This window comes from Hylobates moloch, unplaced genomic scaffold (genome assembly GCF_009828535.3).
Source record: "Hylobates moloch isolate HMO894 unplaced genomic scaffold, HMol_V3 SCAFFOLD_1, whole genome shotgun sequence".
Taxonomy (NCBI): Eukaryota; Metazoa; Chordata; class Mammalia; order Primates; family Hylobatidae; genus Hylobates; species Hylobates moloch.
The window spans coordinates 114477246-114493279 of NW_026652276.1; the positions used below are offsets into that span (position 1 = coordinate 114477246).

At 42.7% G+C, this 16034-nt stretch overlaps 1 protein-coding gene across 3 annotated transcripts in view; it reads right to left on the reverse strand.

The window, feature by feature from the left end:
* Positions 1-509: 509 nt before the first annotated feature.
* LANCL2 (LanC like glutathione S-transferase 2) overlaps positions 510-16034 on the reverse strand; it is a 69220-nt gene continuing 53695 nt past the window's right edge. For all 3 annotated transcript variants that reach the window (XM_032758022.2, XM_058444754.1, XM_032758023.2), the window contains 3 exons: positions 6594-6770; positions 3586-3658; positions 510-811 (listed from right to left, as the gene is read on the reverse strand). In XM_032758022.2, the coding sequence (XP_032613913.1) occupies positions 717-811; positions 3586-3658; positions 6594-6770 (345 nt within the window). In that variant the 3' untranslated portion in view covers positions 510-716. The remainder of the gene's footprint in view (positions 812-3585; positions 3659-6593; positions 6771-16034) is intronic.

Here is a 16034-nt window from a genome sequence, read left to right on the forward strand (position 1 = left end):
GAAGTCTCCCCCACAAAGCTCCAGCTGCCCTGGACTCTACACAAAGCACCTGAAGCCTCTGCTGGGAATGGGGCCCTGACAGAGCTGCAATGCACCCTGAGGCTTCTTTAAAACACGAAGGTGAGTGCAAAATCCAAACAGGAAGCGTTCGACTGCGCACTCCCAAACCACCCCAGCATGCCGCTGTGCAACTGCTGCTCCTGTCCGTCTGTGGAGTGGTCGGTCCCTCATACTCATCTGGAAGGTGCCACAGAAAAGGCTGACAATGTATTATCACTAGGATAGACCCTAGATAATCTTTCTGATATACAAGATAGACACCACCTGTTCCCTCATTTGTCAATATGGAAGAAACCCCACTTTATACATTTTATACAGAAAAGTGGACACTGCCATACATTCATGCATGGTCAGCTCTGAGCCCTCAGGAATAGAAGGGCCTTCCATTTAATACAGCTTACACCTGGAGACAACAAACACCAAGAAACATGCAAACACTACACAGAATCTGTATGTGAAGAAGTCATATTTTATACTGATGAGGGTGCTGTTAGAAAATGTTGATGGATGGCTTCGGTCACTCATGCTAGTCTAACAGAGGGGCCTGTGACGGTGTCTGCTTCTCTTTCAAGATTCCCAGTTGTTTCTGTGTCAGGCACTAAGCAATCTGGTGGCTTTTGGTCCAAATGGGTATTTTAGTTGTCTTTTTGCACCTTTTAATCCCTCTTCGAGGAGTCAAGTTCAAATGCTGGAAACTGTGATGTCTCTGGTCCCAGGACATCGGACAGAAAGTGAATAGCGCCAGCCATGCCTGCAATGTAAAATGAGGAGTCTCTTAGGAATGGCATAAGGGTAGTGTCTAAAACAGTGACTTTTAATCATTTCCCTTACCAGGGGCTGCAAGCATGTGGGAAAGGTGCTGAGGACTCTAAAGATGACTTCATTAAAAACCAAAGATATCCTTATATTTAGCACCTGGCAGGTAATATAATAATACCAGTTTTCCTCAGTATCTTTATTTTAAAAATTGGTTACTGGGCTTTAATTTTATATCTTGAAACTTTAAGGTGGCATCACAGAATCGCTATGGAAGTTATGGATGCTGCTAATTACGATATTCCTACACACGGAGCTTCCCCTCAGAGCCTGTATATACTCAAAGTTGCATTTTACATCTTCTTGATATTTGAAGAATGTTATTTTTAACAAACCTCAATTTGGTCAAAATCCCCACCCCAAATCACTGCAGTAATTAAGCAGTGGGTTTTCAACTAGACTCACAGCAGCACAGGAAGGGTGTGGGGTGGAGAAGGTGCTAGTAGCCCACCAAGGCCTCCAGGTCTCCTGTCCCCACTCAAATCAGAACAATCCTCCCTTATAGGGTTTTTATTTACAGTTTTTCTTTTGATGTAAAAGTCACGTACAATGAAACACATAAATCCAAAGTGTACTTCTCTGAGGTTTGTAAAATGCATATACATGTGCAAACAAAACCCGATTAAGACCTGAAATATTTCCATCACCCCAGGAAGTTCTAAGTGCCCCTCTCCAGTCCCTCCCATCCCTGTGGTCCCCCCAGAGGTAACCGGCAGCCTGGTCTTGGTCCACCATGGATTAATTCTGCCTGCTTTGGCACTTTTATGAGCATGGCCACAGTGTATAGCCCTTGTATCTGGCTCCTTCGTCAGGGTTCCTGCGATTCATTCACGTTCTGTGCATGCTCATAGTTGGCCCCTTCTTACTGCTGAACAGTACACTGCAGACTGTTTCCCCATTTTTCCTACTGAAGGTCATCTGGGGTGTTCCCGGCCTTCTCTGTAAGTTTTTGTTTAAAGAAAGGTTCCAGGAACTTATTTAAAAAATTAGAAAACCACTGACCTAGGAGTGCCTATGAGAAGTAAACAAGGACCCATAACAAGCATAGGAGGCCCTACAGCAAGCCCTGCGGGGATGAGCCTGGCTTTCCTGCTCAGGTGTGTGGGCAGCGGATCCACTGGGCGGTGCACTCCAGCAGGAATGAGTTCCTTCAGAAGGGGTGCCAGGTGCCAGTGAGCCCTCCCAGTGGCTCCTCCAGCTGGCCAGTTTGCCACAATGGCCTGCATTGCTAGGCACACGGCTTAATAATCCCTCCATCCCCTGACGGGAATTTGGTGAGAGTCCCCCACAGTTCTGTCTGCCAGGCACTGGCGAGGCACAGGGGAAGGAGGTGACCTATTAACTTCCCGCCTTTAGGGAGCTGTACATCCAAATCTTTTGACCCACTGGGGCTCTGAAGGTGCTATTATCAACTTGATAAACTCCATTTAGAGTTCAGGCATTAACTCTGTTATATCTGATGCAAATGGATTGTATTTTTATGACATAGAGGACTAAAACTTTTATTCTAATAAGTACTTTTTCCTTATGAGTTCTCTGAATATTAAAAAAGATCATCTTCTGCAAAAGATGTGACACATGCTCTGTTTTCTGCTCATATTTCTAATATGTGATTTAAAAATATTACCAGTATGAAAACTAAAACAGGACATACCACTACAGACGATGCAGACAGAGGATGATAAGGAATACCAATAGCTTACACATATGAATTTCACCACATGTACACAATTAACCAATTTCCCCAAAATTACAAACTATGACAGCTCACCCAACATGAAATAGATAACTTGAACAGCCCTATAACTATTTTGAAAACTGAATTTATTTTAAAAGTCTAGAAAAATAAATCTCTAGACCTAGAAGTTTGTACTGGAGAATTCTACCAAACATTTAAGTTACACTAATACCAATTCTTCCACCAATTAACACAGTCTGTCCCAGAAAACAGAAGAGAAGAAGATACTTCTCAACACGGTTTCGTAGGTCAGTATGACCCTGATACCAAAACCAGAGAAAGACAGCACAAAACAGGAAAACTGCAGGCCAATATCCTTCAGGAATAGAGATGCAAAAACCTTTACCAAAATGTTAGCAAACAAAGCACGCCCATACCTACATATAAATCTAACGAATATCCGGGCCTGTTTGTGGGGCTTCTGTTTGTGCTTCTGTCTTCCCTTCCCTGCACCTGCAGTGGACTCTGGAATCCTTGTTGCTTTCACTGACTGCCTATCAGTGCTCTTCTTTTCAGAACTTTCTTCAGTATTCATTCTTGCTATTTTTTCTACTTACTAATATTTCTAATTGCTAACATTAATTATGCATACTTCTTTATATGATATTAAATATATTTAAGTAATTATTCAAGCTTCCCATGAATACACCAATATTAAATATGCAACATTACAGATGAAACGCAGAGGAGTAAACTATTTCTTCCATTGCTAACAGCAAGCCTCTACGTTCTGTCTGCATAGATACCTCACAAAAAACCTAAGAACACTTGGAAGACATTCACAGGAGCAAAAAAAAATAGGTAAGGTGAAGAGATTCCACATAATTTTCAGCAATAAGCTACTTTGCTGACTTATTTTACAGTTTGGAAGTATTACTTGAGCCAGGTCAAATATGAACAGTGCCAGTCTACTACAGGGGCAGGAGAACCAATTTCATCCATTTAATCTATGGCATTTTTCTCACTCTTACCTTCAAAGAGCGAATAGGGTCTGTCAGGAATGCGGCACCCGTGTGCTCCGTAATCTAGACACCACTCTGCAAACTGAAAAGAAAGGGATTTCTTTTTAAGACCGGAGTTTCTACTTGGTGAAAAGGCAATAAATGAGAATGCAATGTCTTCACAGGCATCAGGGAAGTGGACCCCCAGCTGTAGGGCATTCAGCGTGGGCTCCATGGGCTACTGCACCCCCCTCTTCCAGGGGTGAGGCCCAGCAAGCTTCTGCTTGCGGCTGCCTCAGCTGTAGAGTGGGGTCTGCCTTACGGCTGCTGGGAAGTCCGAGGTGAAAACCGAATGGCTCAATGACACTCTGTTCTCCCTGGCACCTTCCTCTTGCCGCTTCAGCTGATGATTCCAGAAGCAACTCGAAACGCCTGCTCTACCCTGAACAAAAAAACCCTGGCTCTAAAATGGCTCTCAGCAGCAGCTGCTGGCTCCCCCGGCCCCAGCTGGGAAACAGCTTCAGCCCTGCCCGGGGCCGCCTCTCACCGCAGCCCCTCCACAGCTGCTGCTGCTTGGCAGCCTCTCCACCTTCCCAGCCCATGGCCCTCAGCCCTCCTTGTGCTCCCCTCTGAGCTCCTTGACCCTTTCTTCTTAGACCTCTTCAGTGGGTGTTTCCATATCGTTTTAATAAACTTCCCTTTTGTGCCTAAGCTAACATAATTTGAAGGGTCATTTGTACACTAAGAATCATAAGTAATAAACATGAGGAGTATCAAGTTCAGCACACGTAAAAAGCTCACTCTTCTTTTCCCCTCCCAATCTGCTCACTCTTAGCTTGTTTGATGGCCCATCTACCCAGTTTTCCAAGTCAGACAACAGAAAGACATTCAGATATTTCCATCTTCTCCACATTTAAAAACATGCATTAAATTCTGTGGGCTTTACATCATAGGTGTTTCTAAATGTCTCATTTTTTATTCCAACCTATACTTTGGTTTATGACTCAACATTTCTTGCATTAATTACTAAACCGCTATTTGGAGAAACCCAAGCCCGCCTCATTCTTCCTACTGGGACTACAGCAATCTTTCTAAAAGAGGAGTCTGAACATGGATTCCAAACCCTTCCATGAGCCCCCATCTTCCAAATCAGTATCCAGTGCGAGCTGATTATTAAAATTACTGGGGGAACTTGAAAAATATTAGTGCTGAGGCTTCCTCATTTAACTGGTCTAGAGTGAGGTCCAGGCATGATTTGAAAGCTTCCCAGTGGTACAAGGTTGAGAACTACTGGCTACAGGGAAGGACTAACTTTCTCTGGCCTCTACCCACCTGTCTGACTTTTACCTTTTGCCACACATTTCCTTCCCTTTGCATCCCAAAGGCTGAAGTGTTTACAGAGTCAGGAACACACTGAGCTGGTTCATGCTCTGCAGCTCTGCCCAAGCTATTCTCCTTATCACAACTGCATTCCACCTCTGCAGGCCATCCCTGCCTGGCCCACCTGAAAAACCCCTCATCTTTAAAAAACCGGCTGCGTCTCAACCCTCCTGCAGTCTTCTCATATTGCCCATATTTGCATAATCATCTACCATCATCACATCATCAAGGCTGGCCCAGGCCTGCGGAATCTGGCTGCTCCCCGCTCGCTGGCTCCCGTTCTGCCCCATCCCCCGTGCTCCAGCCACAGTGTAGTTCACACAGGCCCTGGGTGCTCACACCTCTGGGCCTTTGGAACAGCAGCTTCTCCTTTTCGCATCTTTCCTCATCCCCCTTTGCTTAATTTCGAGCTGTCCCTCAGGTCTTGGCTGAGACATCCTTTGCTGACCTGCCATGCCAAGTTGGGCCCTGCCTTCTTTGCTTCCACAGCCTCCTGCATGCGTCCATCAGTGGGGGAGCCACAGATGTGTGTGCATTTTCCGGCGCACCAACAAGGTGGGGCCCTTTGCATTAGGGTTGAGAAGTCTTCATAAAATAACAGATGTTCAAAAAGTATAAAGAACATTATCAGCCGCAACGCCTCCATCTAACAAGGGTCACTGTATACATTTTAGTGTATTTTCTTCCAATCTTTTTTCTGTGTGCACACAACTACATTTTGTGAAATGTGTACATAATAAAAATACTAGCAAACATTTACTGAGTCTTGCTCTGTGTCATTCATCTTCACATGTCCAGTGCATGTTTACTGAGTTTCTACTCGGTGCTATACACTGCTCCAAGTACTAGTGTAGAATAGTGACCCAGACAAACAAGATCAAGAAGCTTATGTTCTACCAGCCTGCACACTCAAGAAACAAGCCAAAACATTCAATGAGCAACTGAGTGATCATCCACTTGGGGGGTCTCAAAGATCCCTCCAAGAATGTCACAATTCAGATCAGCATGGCAAGGAGCTGAAAGAAGAGTGCTCCTGAAGGGAACAGTTAACGACAGGTCCAGCGGAAACAAGAGTGACACACTCTGTTCTTAGAGAGGGCAGCATGGCTGTATTATGGCAGGCTAGAGGGCAGGGTAAGGTGAGACTGGGCAGAGACACAGAGAGGGGCCAAGGTGCGCAGGGCTCTGTCAACCCAGCGGAGGAGCACAGGCTCCATCTGCAGTCAATGGGAAGCCACTGGAGGGTGTTGGCAGGACGATTACAAACAATCTGCACATTAGCTCAGTTCTGCTTGGAACATCCTTAGGAAGTGGGTAGTATTTTTTTTTCTGTCTGTACAAATGAGGAAACTGAGGCTTGAAGAAGAGACATATCCAAACTTATAAAGCCAACAAATGGCACAGGTGGTAATTCTCATCAGGTAGTGACTCCAGGACACATATTCTTCAGAAACCATTGACATTTGTCCACCCCACTCTATAGAGAGGGACACTGTGGCCCAGAGAAACCACAGACAAGGCTGTGCCAGAAGAAAAAGAGGAAGCTACAGAATTGGGAGAAACAGGTTAAAAGAAGGAACAGGAGTTGTACTTCTGGACTCTGGATTCTGTGCACACTCGGGGTTGTTCAGAAGCAGTTCCAGCAGAGCCGCCCTCACCTTGCAAGCGCGGTAGAGGTACTTCTTATCCTGCGTGAGGCGGTAAAGGGACAGGAAGGAGTAGCCGTTGCCAGCAGCCCCATGGCATATCCCGTAGCCCTTCCGCAGCAAACCTCGCTGCCAAATCACGTCGCTACACTCCATGGCCTCTTTCAAGTACTTCTCCTCCTTAAAGACCTGGGCAAATTCAGAACAAAGCAGTGTTAAAAAGACGGTTTCAACGACGAGTTGGCAAAATACTTTCCCTTTCTGGTTAGAATATGGCATGATATTAGGAAAACTGAAATGGCACTGGGGATGAAAAACAGACAAACAAACAAAAAAAACCCCCCAGCAACACCGTACGTAGAATCTCGCAATCTCAATCCATTAGCCCAGCGGTCTCCAACCTTTTTGGCACCAGCGACTGGTTTTGTGGAACCATTTTTCAATGGCCAGGAAGGTGAGTGGGGGATGGTTTCGGGATGAAACTGTTCCACCTCAGATCATCAGGCATTAGATTCTCATAAGCACGCAACCTAGATCCCTCGCATAAGCAGTTCACGATACGGTTCGCTCTCCTGTGAGAATCTAACATGGCCGCTGATCTGACAGGCGGCAGAGCTCAGACAGTAATGCAAGTGATGGGGAGCGACTGTAAATACAGTTGAAGCTTCACTTGCTTGCTGCTGCTTACCTCCTGCTGTGCAGCCCAGTCCCTAACAGGCCACGGACCAGTACCAATTCACAGCCTGGGGGCTGGGGACCCCTGCATTGGCCTCTTCCCCTTGTCCTCCTTCTGCTTCACGGTTTTACTAAAGTAATGCTAAAATTTAGTTTTTAAAATTAAAATTAAAGATGCCATATCTTTTTGGTAAGATGTTTTCCTTGTTTCTTGGCATATACATGCCATAGCTCTAAAACTTCTGCTCTTATAGAAGGCAATCGAGAGAGTGAGGCCCTGTTAGCAGGGCAAGAGTGTCCAATACACTGGTCAGTACACATCAACAGGACCCGAGGACCCTGCACCACCAGGCTAGCCAGATCCATCTTCACCCATCCCAAGGAAGCTGGCACAAAGCTTTCTGGGGTCCAGGGGCAAGCATCACCTCCCTGAGTTGTTTATATGGTCAGCTGCAGAGACAGGCAGGCTCAGTGAAGGCAAGAGACGGCAAGAAGCAGCTGTGGGTTTTCACTTCCTGAGATTCCCTTGTACATTTTCTTCTTTCTCCTCACATGCCATGTACTGTTTTCCTGATCCTTTTCTCAGAGTCTGTTCTTAGTTATCCCTACCTGCTAAACTCATCCCATTCCAGTGCAAATGAGTTTTGGACAATGAATCAGAGGCACAAAGGTCATCACTACTTGGGTGGCAGGTCAGGTCCCTCTACTTGTGACTGATGAGCTGGACACTCAGCTGAGAAGGGCTCTGAGGCCTCAGGAAGAAGGCGGAGGTTGGGGGGCAGGGCACGAACTACGACCAGTGTCTACAGAGGTCAGAGCAGGAAACAGAGGCACAGCAAATCACCAGGGAGATTAAAGTTAGGCTGTTAGGGAATCAGAAGCAGGACCCCCTCTATCAGTCACAAAGGCAGCTAAGATGTGGGCTCTGGGGTCAGGCAGCCTGAGCTGAGTCCCTACTGTCACCTTTTAACTGGGTGACCTTGGATAAGTCACTGAAAGTCTATGTCGTAGTTTTCTCAACTATAAAAGGATGACATTGCTTCACCTCAGTGGCTTGCTATGAAGATTAAAATGTGATCACATCCATGGAGCTCCTGGAACAGTGCCTGGCACATGAGAAGTGCTAGCTATTTCCTGGCTATGATTAACCATTACTCTTTCTACGGTATTGTGCCGGCGCACATACTTCATCCTGTCACTTGCATCTTTAGCCTCTGAAAATGAACTGTAAAAGAAAACATGTTTTCCCATCCTAAGGAAATATTTGGTCAAAGCTACTGGGTGAGAAGATATTGTTTGAGAGGCTGTGTTCTGAAATCACATAGAGTGAGGCCAGCCCCAAAGTGAGCCGGAGCTGCCCCTGCTGGTAGGAGCCTGGGTGAGTGAGAGTCCACAGGGAAACCGAACAGGGTTCCTTCATGCTGTCCCTGCGCCTCCGAGGCTGAGGCTGCTAGAGCCATGCCCACAATGCAGCCTGCACTGCTGCTTCTCAGCACCAGCAGCCTACCATGCCCGCTCCTGCCACCACATAACACTCATGCTCTAAGCAAACAGCTTCTTCTAACAGCGAGACATCTGAGAATTCAGAACTATAGAAAAAAGCTCCTGGACTTAATCACAGATACATCTTCTCCACATTGTATTACAGCAATCATACATGGGCTACAAAATCCATGTGCTTATCCACATTACCTCCCCCAAATGGTAAGTTTCCCTGGGCAGTACAGGACAGAAAGTGTGGAAAGACAGCACAATCCAAAGGAAAACCCAAGGGCTCTGGAGTCAGTCAGAGGCAGGGCTAGAGCCCCTGTTCCACCACGGCAGACTGTGACTCCAGGCCAGCTGCTGCACCCCACCCGACCTGGGCCTGTGCACCCATGCTACAAAACGGATGGATCCCAAGATGACCCAAACGTCAGAAATAGGGACAAGGGTTTTAGATAGTTATTAGAAATATCTTCAAAGATAAAAAGGGAACTATACTCATCATCAGTGAACCTTCAGAAGAGAAAGGGAGAATAAGACAGAAACAAAGGGATATTCTGGACCTAGAAAAACATCAATAGGTAAAATTACAAAACTCACTGGGTGAGTTTAAGAGCAGGCTGGCCATAACAGAAGAAACCATGAATGAATACAAAACCAGGGAAATAGCAATCATCTGATCCAAATTACAGAGAAGAACGAGAAATCTGGAAAACAAAAGCCTCAGGAACCCGTAGGAAAAGAGCGGCCAGTCACCCAGTGTACTAAAAGATACACATTTACAAGTTCAAGTTCAAAGGCTCTTAAGCACGATAAATACAAATACACCTAGACATGTAACAGTTAAACTACTTTCAGTAGTTGATCTTGTTTGTCTGGGTCACTATTCTACACTAGTACTTGGAGCAGTGTATAGCACCGAGTAGAAACTCAGTAAACATGCACTGGACATGTGAAGATGAATGATACAGAGCAAGACTCAGTAAATGTTTGCTAGTATTTTTATTATGTACACATTTTGGTTTTCAACCAAAAATTAAGAGGAAACCGTGAAAGCCTCTAGAGAAAAAGCACATGTTCCATACAAGAGAACAGTGCAAAGAATGACTTCGAAAGAACAGAGGTGGACGACGACGGAACACTGCCTTTAAAGCACCGAAAAGAAAAAAAAGTCAACCTAGAATTCCACACCCAGCAAAAATGTATTTAAGAATAAAGGTGAAATAAAAACAAATTTAAGACAAATGAAAATCAGTTTGTTGTCACCAAACCTATGCTAAGTAAAATTCTACAGGATGAAAGAAATAATACCAGATAGAAATCAGGATCTTCAGGAAGAAACAAGACCACTAAAAATGGGAAATACATAAATAAATATCAAACTATCCTTTTTGCTTGTATCGATTAAAATAAAATATGCAGGGCTATTTAAAGCAAAATTTCTGGCCAGTCCCTATGGTAGTTCACACCTGTATTCCCAGCACTTTAGGAGGCTGAAGCAGAAGCATCACTTGAGCCCAGGAGTTCGAGACTAGCCGAGGCAACATAGTGAGGACCCTGTCTCTTCAAAAACAATTTTTTAAATTAAAAATACAGCAAAAATTCTAACATTCTATTAGTGGTTTACAACATTCGTAGATTTTATAAATATGGCAGATAGAGTGCAAAGCTCTGGAGTAAGCAGAAGTTTCCTATAGTAAGCATGAGTTTCTTACACTTTATGCGAAGTGGCTCAGTGAAAAGCTAAGGACATATATTGCAACCCCAATAGCATTAGTAAAAAAAATATGCAAATAGATACAGTTAAAGAGTTAACAGAGGCCCAGGCACGGTGGCGCTCACACCTGTAATCCCAGCACTTAGGGAGGCCGAGGCTGGCGGATTACCTGAGGTCAGGAGTTTGAGACCAGCCTGGCCAACACGGTGAAACCCCGTCTCTACTAAAAATACAAAAATTAGCCAGCTGGGCATGGTGGCACGTGCCTATAGTCCCAGCTACTCAGGAGGCTGAGGCAGGAGAATCTCTTGAACCCAGGAGGCGGAGGTTGCAGTGAGCTGAGATTGCACCACTGCACTCCAGCCTGGGTGACAAAGCGAGACTCTATCTCAAAAAAAAAAAAAAAAAAAAAAAAAGAGTCAACAGAAAAATTAAAAGAGAATCCTAAAGCATTTCCAACTAATCTCTCTACCTCCCCCCGCCCCAAAAAAAGGCAAGAAAGAAAAAACAGAGGGAGGAAAAACACAAAATGTAATTTTAAAAAATTTAAAATGGCAGAGCTGAATCCAACCACATCAATAATTACATTAAATATATATGAACTAATTCCAATTAAAACACTGAGATTATTAGACTAGCTACAACACAAGTCCCATACAGGGTGAAAGCAAAAAGATGTGTCATGCAAACAGTAATTATAAAATGCTGGAGTAGCTGCATTAATATCAGACAAAGCAGATTTCAAGATAAAGAATATTACCAGAGATAAAAGGAACATTCCATGATGATAAAAGAGTCAATTCATTAGGAAAACATAACCATCATAAACATGTATTAGGACACAGCCTCAAAATACATGAAGCAAACACTAAGAAAATTAAAGAGAAGAAAATAAATAGTTGGGAGACTGTAAAACTCCTCCCATGACTGAGTAAACAAACAGCCGAAACAAATATGTAAGGCAAATCTGTGAGGGTCAGCACACTACAAGCCCACACAGTCTGATCTGAAAACGAAGTTCCCTGGAGTGTGGTCATGACATTCATTCACACACTGGCTGTGGCTGCTTTTGTGCTACAATGATAGAACTGAGTGGTTGCAGAAATTGCATGCACCACAAGCCTAAAATATTTACTATCTGGGTCATTACAGGAAGTTCGCTGACCTCTGTAATTGAAGATCTGAACAATACATCTAACCATTGCCGTAACTGACATTTCTAGCACACTATGCCTGACAACTACACCATTCAGATGCACGTGGGACATTCATCAAGACAGACTATATACTGGCCATAAAATACATCTAAGTAAATTTTAAAATGTTAAATCGTACATAATATGTTCTGTAACAACAATGGAATTAAATCAGAAATCGATGAAAATATCCATATAATTCTCACAGATCTGAAAAATACACAACCCACTTCTAAATAACCCATGAATCAAAAGAGAAATCATAAGGGTAATTAGGGAATATCTAAAACTAAATGAAAATGAAAACAAGACATAAAATATTTGGGAACAGAGCTAAAATAGTGCTTACAGGAAAACGTAAAGCTTTAAATGCTTGTATTAGAAAAAAAGAAAGGTACAAAACCTAAGATTCCACTTTAAAAAGTTAGAAAAGAGCAAAGTAAATCTAAAGTCCATAGAAAGAAATTTTATCTATTTTTATTTATTTTTTTTGAGACAGGGTCTTACTCTGTCACCTAGGCTACAGTGCAGTGGCGCCACCAGGCCCAGATAATTTTGGATTTTTTGTAGAGATGAGGTCTCACTATGTTGCCCAGGTTGGTCTTGAACTTGTGGCCTCAAGCTATCCTCCACCTTGGCCTCCAAAAGTGCTGGAATTATAGAAGTGAGCCACTGGGCCCAGACCCACAGACGGAAATTTTAAAATGAAAAGAAGAAAAATCAATGAAATAGAAAATAAAGCTAAAATTTATGTTTATTTCTTTGAAAGATCAATACAACTTTGATAAAGCTGCTACCTAGATTGATGAAAGAGAGAGAGAGAAAACATAAATTACTAATATCAAGAATAAAAGAGAGGCCAGAGTGGTGGCTCACACCTGTAATCCCAGCACTTTGGGAGGCCGAAGTAGGCGGATCACCTGAGGTCAGGAGTTCGAGACCAGCCTGGCCTACATGGTGAAACCCTGTCTCTACTAAAAACACAAAAATGAGTCAGGCGTGGTACCTTGTGTTTGTAATCGTGACTACATGGAAGGCTGCAGCAGGAGAATTGCTTGAACTCAGGAGGCGGAGGTTGCAGTAAGCCAAGATTGTGCCACTGCACTCCAGCCTGGGAGAAACAGTGAGATTCTATCTCGAAAAGAAAAAAGAATAAAAGAGAAACTATCACTTCAGACCTTACTAAACATTAAAAAAATGAGATATGAATAACATTATGCCAATAAATTTGACAACTTAGATAAAATGAGAAAACATATTGAAAAACACAATTAACAAAACTGATGCAAAATGATTCTATTAATGAAATTGAATTCATAATAAAAAATTTTCCCACAAACATTTAAGCAAGTAATAACACCGATTATACACAAAATCTTTCTGAAAATAAGAGAAAACACTTTCCAACTCATGTACATGACCAGCATAAATCCTGATACCTGATTCCTAATAAAAACAAAGATTTTATAGAAAAAGAAAATATGTACTAAGAAACATAAAAATCTTTAACAAAATATTAGCAAACCAAATCTAGCAATATTAATAAAAAGAAAAGGATAAAAATCATGTCCAAGTGAGGTTTATACTAGGAATGCAAGGTCGACTCAACTTTTAAAAACCAATCAGTGTAAAATCACCATATTAATAAAACCACAGAGGAAAACCACAGGAGCATTTGAATAAATCCAGGGAAAAAAAATGACAAAATTCAACATCCCTTCATGATAACCAGTAATAAAAGGAAACTTCTTCAATCTGATAAAAGCCATCTAAGAAAAACAGTTAAAAGTATATTTGATGGGGAAATATTTAATGTTTTTCTCTATGATTGTGAATAAAGCAAAGATGTCTACTCTGACCACTTCTATTCAATATTATACTATAGATCGTAACCAATGTAATAAGAGAGGTAAAGGAAATAAAAGGCACAGAGTTGGAAAGGAAGAAGAAAACTCACAGATACAGTATGTATACATGGAAAATCCTAAGTAATCTATAAAAAGCTACTAGAACTGATACATGAATTTAGCACAGAATATAAAGTCAATATACAAAAAGCAGTTGTGGCCAGTTACAGTGGCTCAAGCCTGTAATCCCAGCACTTTGGGAGGCCGAGGTGGGTAGATCCCTTGAACTTGGGAGTTTGAGACCAGCCTGGTCAATATGGCGAAACCCCATCTCTGCAAAAAAAATACAAAAATTAGCCAGGCATGGTGGTGCATGCCTGTAATCCCAGCTACTCAGCTAAGGCAGGAGGATATCTTGAGCCTGGGAGGTACAGGCTGCAGTGAGCCATGATCACACCACTGCACTTCAGCCTGGGTAACAGAGTGAGACTCTGTCTCCAAAAAAAAAAAAAACAAAAAAAACGCAGTTGTATTTCTATATACTGGCAATACATAATTGGAAAATGTAAATAAATAGCATATCTAGGAATAAATTTAACAAAAGATGTGTAAGACCTGTGCAGCAAAAACTATAAAGCGCTACTGACAGAAATTAAAGAAAATATAAATGGAGAGATATACCACATTTGTGAGCAGAAGGACTCAACATTATTAAGATGTCAGTTCTGGCCAGGCACAGTGGCTCATGCCTGTAATCCTAGCACTTTGGGAGGCCAAGGTGGGCAGATCACTTGAGCTCAGGAGTTCGAGACCAGCCTGGCCAACATGGTGAAACCCCCGTCTCTACTAAAAATACAAAAATTAGCCGGATATGGTGGTGGGCACCTGTAATCCCAACTACTCAGGAGGCTGAGGCAGGAGAATTGCTTGAACCTGGGAGGCGGAGGTTGCAGTGAGCCGAGATCACACCTACTCCAGCCTGGGCGACCAAGCAAGACTCCATCTCAAAAAAAAAGATGTCAGTTAGTTCTACCCAAGTGGATCTAGAGATTCAATGATTCAATGCACTCTGACTCATAACTCCAATAGGCTCCATTTTTAGAAGCTGACAAATGGACTCTAAAACTTATATGAAAATACAAAGGACCTGGAATATTCAAAGTGATTCTGAAAAAGAACAAAGTTAGAGGTCTTAAGTTACCTGATCTCAAAACTTACAATAAATGCAGAATAAGAAAAACAACGTGGTAATATCATGTAGGTAAACAGGCCAAAGTAACTGAATGGAGTCCAGAAACAGACCCAGGCTTATTAGGTCATTTGATTTTTGACAGAGGAACCAAAATCAATCAAATGGGAAAAATAAATGTCTTTTCCACAAAAGGTATGGGAACAATCAGATATCCCTATGGTTAAAAAAAAAAAAACACCTCAGGCTGGGCACAGTGGCTCATGCCTGTAATCCCAGCACTTTGGGAGGCCGAGGCAGGCGGATCATGAGGTCAGGAGATCGAGACCATCCCGGCTAACACGGTGAAACCCCATCTCTACTAAAAATACAAAAAATTAACCAGATGTGGTGGCAGACGCCTGTAGTCCCAGCTACTCGTGAGGCTGAAGCAGGAGAATGGCGTGAACCTGGGAGGTGGAGCTTGCAGTGAGCAGAGATCGTGCCACTGCATTCCAGCCTGGGCGACAGAGTGAGACTCTGTCTCAAAAAAAAAAAAACAAAAAAAAATCTAAACACCTCGTTTGTTACCTCATGTAATATACAAAACTTAATTTGAGATAAATCACAGGCCTAAAGGTAAAATCTAAAACAATAAAGATTAAAGGAGAGTATTATCTATATAACCTGAGGGTAGGTAAGGTTTCTTAGACAAAACACAGACAGTAATTATCATAAAAAGAAAACACTGAAAAATAGATTTTATCAAAATTTAAAACTCTATTAATCAAAAGATACCATAAAGAATATGATTAGGCAAACTACAGACAGGGAGAAATTATTTGTACGATATATATCTGACAGAGGGACTTTAACCAGAACATATAAAGAATTCTTACAAAAAATAGCAAAAAGACAAAAATAAAATAAAATAAAATAAAACAATGTAGGTAAAACATACGAAGAGACAGGCTGGGCACAGTGGCTCACACCTATATAATTCCAGCAGTTTGGGAGGCCAAGGCAGGAAGATTGCTTGAGTTCAGGAGTTCGAAACCAGCCTGGGCAACAAAAGAAGACCCCGACAAAAATAAAAAGATTTAGCCAGGTGTGGTGGCATGTGCCTGTAGTCCCCAGCTACTTGGGAGGTTGAAGTGGGAGGATCACCTGAGCCCTGAAGGTCGAGGCTACAGTGAGCCAATATTCACCACTGCACTCCAGCCTGGGTGACAGTGCAAGACCCTGTCTCAAAAAATAATAAGAAGAAGAAGATATGAAGAGATAGTCAACAAAGGAAGATACACAATTGGCCCATGAGCACACGCAACATTAATCAACCCTGGTCAATCAGGAAGATACAAATAA